We start from the raw sequence: 5,000 nt of genomic DNA, 5'->3' as shown, positions 1-5,000 counted from the left end.
CGTGAGGGTTGGTAGGGGGAGAGGAGACCAGCTGAGGTGGATCTGAGGGAGTTGGTACGGGAGAGGAGACCAGCTGAGGTGGATCTGAGGGACCGTGAGGGTTGGTACGGGGAGAGGAGACCGGCTGAGGTGGATCTGAGGGACCGTGAGGGTTGGTACGGGGAGAGGAGACCAGCTGAGGTGGATCTGAGGGACCGTGAGGGTTGGTACGGGGAGAGGAGACCAGCTGAGGTGGATCTGAGGGACCGTGAGGGTTGGTAGGGGGAGAGGAGACCAGCTGAGGTGGATCTGAGGGTTGGTACGGGGAGAGGAGACCAGCTGAGGTGGATCTGAGGGACCGTGAGGGTTGGTACGGGGAGAGGAGACCAGCTGAGGTGGATCTGAGGGACCGTGAGGGTTGGTAGGGGGAGAGGAGACCAGCTGAGGTGGATCTGAGGGACCGTGAGGGTTGGTAGGGGGAGAGGAGACCAGCTGAGGTGGATCTGAGGGTTGGTACGGGGAGAGGAGACCAGCTGAGGTGGATCTGAGGGACCGTGAGGGTTGGTACGGGGAGATCCTGCTGGGTCTGGTAGTTTTGGGGGAAAAGCCCAGACTATACACTGTACTGATGAAGTCCTCTGTCATATTGTGCTTATTTATATTTAGCAAATCAATGTTAAAATCCCCACAGATGAACATAACTTCCTGATAACTTCCCCCTCCGTCCAATCCTTGAATACATCAATATTAGAACCTGGTGATCTATACACAACAATAACATTTTTCTTTTTCTCACATTCGAGTAAAGCGTCCACCACTGTTGACATGTTGTCCACCACCTTGTAAATGAATTTCTGGTCCACATACAAAGCCCCACCACCCCATTCTTGTTTTCTCTGTTACTACAACACATCTCCGGGAACCATCACCTTATCGTGGTGGAGAGGTGTGTGTGTCCCTATGAACCTGAGGGCTGTGTTGTCTAAAGGGAAGTTTGGGGTCCCCTGCTGGAGCTGCTACCCCCGCGACCCGACCCCGGATAAGTGGATGAAGATGGATGGATGGATACAACACATTTCATATCCTTTAATTCCTAAATCTGAGCCCTTTTCACCGTTCATCCAAGTCCTGTGAGTGATGTTCTGGATTGAAAGGTGTTCAGCTCTAGTTTGTCCAGATCAACAATCCTCTGTAGTAGTGGAAATGTCATGATACGATCAGAGGTTACGTTACAGGTCTTAAGACAGGTCCCGGGTTACGTTACAGATCCAGGTCTTAAGACAGGTCCCGGGTTACGTTACAGATCCAGGTCTTGGACAGGTCCCGGGTTACGTTACAGATCCAGGTCTTGGACAGGTCCCGGGTTGCGTTACAGATCCAGGTCTTGGACAGGTCCCGGGTTGCGTTACAGGTCTTGGACAGGTCCCGGGTTGCGTTACAGGTCTTGGACAGGTCCCGGGTTGCGTTACAGGTCTTGGACAGGTCCCGGGTTGCGTTACAGATCCAGGTCTTAGACAGGTCCCGGGTTGCGTTACAGATCCAGGTCTTAGACAGGTCCCGGGTTGCGTTACAGATCCAGGTCTTAGACAGGTCCCGGGTTGCGTTACAGATCCAGGTCTTAGACAGGTTCCGGGTTTGCGTTACAGATCCAGGTCTTAGACAGGTCCCTGGGTTGCGTTACAGGTCTTGGACAGGTCCTGGGTTGCACGCTCCAGGTCTTAGACAGGTCCCGGGTTGCGTTACAGATCCAGGTCTTAGACAGGTTCCGGGTTATGTTACAGACCTTCGACTACGTTACAGACCTGAGATGTTTGGAGCTTCTTCTAAAAAGGCTCTAAGCTTCCTAAAATGTCCCAGAGTCATACTAAAATCCTTCCAGAAAGGTTCCTCATTATAATAAACATATGAAATGGTTGTGGGGGCTTAAAGAGGTCCTGTAAAGTCTGTCCATGTTCTATGTAATGGAAACAGCTGTTCATGTATGTAATGATGTAATGGAAACAGCTGTCCATGTGGTCTATGTAATGATGTAATGTAAACAGCTGTCCATGTGGTCTATGTAATGATGTAATGGAAACAGCTGTCCATGTGGTCTATGTAATGATGTAATGTAAACAGCTGTCCATGTGGTCTATGTAATGATGTAATGTAAACAGCTGTCCATGTGGTCTATGTAATGATGTAATGGAAACAGCTGTCCATGTGGTCTATGTAATGATGTAATGTAAACAGCTGTTCATGTGGTCTATGTAATGATGTAATGTAAACAGCTGTTCATGTGGTCTATGTAATGATGTAATGTAAACAGCTGTCCATGTGGTCTATGTAATGTAAACAGCTGTTCATGTGGTCTATGTAATGATGTAATGTAAACAGCTGTCCATGTGGTCTATGTAATGTAATGATGTAATGTAAACAGCTGTCCATGTGGTCTTTGATGTAATGATGTAATGTAAACAGCTGTTCATGTGGTCTATGTAATGATGTAATGTAAACAGCTGTCCATGTGGTCTATGTATGTAATGATGTAATGTAAACAGCTGTCCATGTGGTCTATGTAATGATGTAATGTAAACAGCTGTCCATGTGGTCTATGTAATGATGTAATGTAAACAGCTGTCCATGTGGTCTATGTAATGATGTAATGTAAACAGCTGTCCATGTGGTCTATGTAATGATGTAATGTAAACAGCTGTTCATGTGGTCTATGTAATGATGTAATGTAAACAGCTGTTCATGTGGTCTATGTAATGTAAACAGCTGTTCATGTGGTCTATGTAATGATGTAATGTAAACAGCTGTTCATGTGGTCTATGTAATGATGTAATGTAAACAGCTGTTCATGTGGTCTATGTAATGATGTAATGTAAACAGCTGTCCATGTGGTCTATGTAATGATGTAATGTAAACAGCTGTTCATGTGGTCTATGTAATGATGTAATGGAAACAGCTGTCCATGTGGTCTATGTAATGATGTAATGGAAACAGCTGTTCATGTGGTCTATGTAATGATGTAATGGAAACAGCTGTCCATGTGGTCTATGTAATGATGTAATGGAAACAGCTGTTCCCTCCAGAGATCCTACATGTTGTCGGAGCAGGAAGTGAACTGACCTGCAGCAGAAGATCCGGTCGTGGATCGGAGTCAGCTTGTCCGTTACTCTGTTGGCGATGTAAGCTCTGAGAGACAGACAGGTAGAGAGAGAGAGAGAGACAGGCATGTTTAAATGTGTGTGTGATACCACAGACAGACAGACAGACAGACAGACAGACAGAGAGAGAGAGAGAGAGAGAGAGAGAGAGAGAGAGAGAGAGAGAGAGAGAGAGAGAGAGAGAGAGAGAGAGAGAGAGAGAGAGAGAGAGAGAGAGAGAGAGAGAGACAGAGAGAGAGAGAGACAGACACGTAGAGAGAACAGAGAGACAGGTTTAAATGTGTGTGTGTGTGTGTGTGTGTGTGTGTGTGTGTGTGTGTGCGCTACCACAGACAGACAGAGAGAGAGAGACAGGCAGGCAGAGAGACAGGTTTTGATGTGTGTGTGTTATCCCACAGACAGACAGACAGACAGAGACACAGAGAGAGAGACAGGTTTGAATATGACAGATGGTAGTCCTCTTACCCTGTTGTGGTGCGAGAGTCGGCACCGATCACAACTCCTCCATCATACTCCACCGCCATGATGGTGGTCTGACAGACAGACAGACAGGGGGAGAGAGAGACAGACAGGGGGAGAGAGAGAGACAGACAGGGGGAGAGAGAGACAGGGGGAGAGAGAGAGACAGGGGGAGAGAGAGAGAGACAGGTGGAGAGAGACAGAGAGAGGTTGTTATCAATCAGGCAGTAACGTTATTGATCCATTATCAGAATTCATAAATAACTCATAAAGCTAAAAGCCCAAACGTAAAAAGGTCTGATTATAATCATATTTTATATATATATAAATAAAAGTTTCTCCCCAGACTAGCCTCATAACGGCAATATCTCACTAGACTCAGCACCGCTTCTTCTCGTCTCCAGCCGCTTAAAGTCACGTTAATGCGGTGAGCCAATTATCGGACACCTCTGGTCCGGCTGTTATCACCAACAGTCCCCGTCTGTCTCTTTAATAAACCCGCCCCAGGTCCACATCCTGCCCCAGGTCCACATCCAGCCCCCGGGAACAGAACCCAGCCCGGCCCGGCCCGGTTTATACTACTTTTAGTCCGAAATTGAACAGTTAATCAGAGTTAGCCGCTAGCCGTCGTTAGCTAACCGCAGAAGTGCTGTCTCATTCAGCGTCTTTACAGGGTGAAAAAACCTTTCCACAGAGACAGAACCGAGCCAGGTTCGGTCCGCTCCGGTCCAACAACACGTACTCACCCCGGTGCTGACTTCCTGGCCCATCCAGTCCGGCACCAGGTCGTTTTTAGAAGAAATCTGCTGCGCGAAGTACGGCATCATTGATGCTGCTGCTGCCGCCATCTTGTCTCTGTTTGAACGCTCTGTGACGTCGTCGAGGCAGTAATTAATTTAGCCTTTTAGGTTTAGCGTTGTGAATAAGTTACCAAAAAATCATCATAAATAACTCTATGTCATTAAATAATACGTTAGATTTCAGTTTGTCCTTTGTCTTGTTGCTATGAGTCAAATTTACATTTATAAAACTCCCTGAAAAGAGTTTGGTTCAGGCACGTAAGCGGACACCACTGCTGCGGGGTCCTGAGCTTCGGCAGGAAAGAGGAAAAGAAGGTAAACACCGCGGCAGCTCAGTAAAATGTCTCATTTAACTGATTTTTCAGAGTATATTCGCCGCCTTTAACGCATTCTGTCGGCTCTTAATTACTCAGTATTTGTTTAAATAATGTTTAAAAAGAGTTTAAGTCCATTTTCATGACGGTCTTAGGCCGTATGAACCGACCGCATAACCAGACCCTGTTTTAAAAATGCCTAACTTTTTCCCGACATTTAAATAACAAATTATAAAAAAATACACGTGATACAAAATATATTTTAAACAGTCACCAGACTCTAAATGAACTATTCT

The 5,000-nt window shown here is 46.4% G+C and overlaps 2 protein-coding genes across 4 annotated transcripts in view; one reads left to right on the top strand and one right to left on the bottom strand.

Moving 5' to 3' along the window:
- The window catches only part of psmb6 (proteasome 20S subunit beta 6), a 9,636-nt gene extending 5,166 nt beyond the window's left edge, over positions 1-4,470 (bottom strand). Inside the window, exons 1-3 of one of the 3 annotated variants that reach the window (XM_078244759.1) lie at positions 4,337-4,470; positions 3,597-3,664; positions 3,094-3,159 (exon numbers count right to left, since the gene is read on the bottom strand). In XM_078244759.1, the coding sequence (XP_078100885.1) occupies positions 3,094-3,159; positions 3,597-3,664; positions 4,337-4,438 (236 nt within the window). In that variant the 5' untranslated portion in view covers positions 4,439-4,470. The remainder of the gene's footprint in view (positions 1-3,093; positions 3,160-3,596; positions 3,665-4,336) is intronic. The other 2 variants (XM_078244758.1, XM_078244760.1) reach the window with 2 other exon arrangements.
- A 125-nt stretch (positions 4,471-4,595) lies between these two features.
- Positions 4,596-5,000, top strand: part of trappc1 (trafficking protein particle complex subunit 1) — a 4,457-nt gene continuing 4,052 nt past the window's right edge. Inside the window, exon 1 of the mRNA XM_078244761.1 lies at positions 4,596-4,705. The gene's annotated coding sequence lies outside the window, so the exon portion shown is untranslated. The remainder of the gene's footprint in view (positions 4,706-5,000) is intronic.

The sequence above is a fragment of the Sander vitreus genome, unplaced genomic scaffold, assembly GCF_031162955.1.
Source record: "Sander vitreus isolate 19-12246 unplaced genomic scaffold, sanVit1 ctg297_0, whole genome shotgun sequence".
NCBI lineage: Eukaryota > Metazoa > Chordata > Actinopteri > Perciformes > Percidae > Sander > Sander vitreus.
Note: the sequence above shows the minus strand (reverse complement) of the source record. Positions and strands in the feature narration are given on the sequence as shown.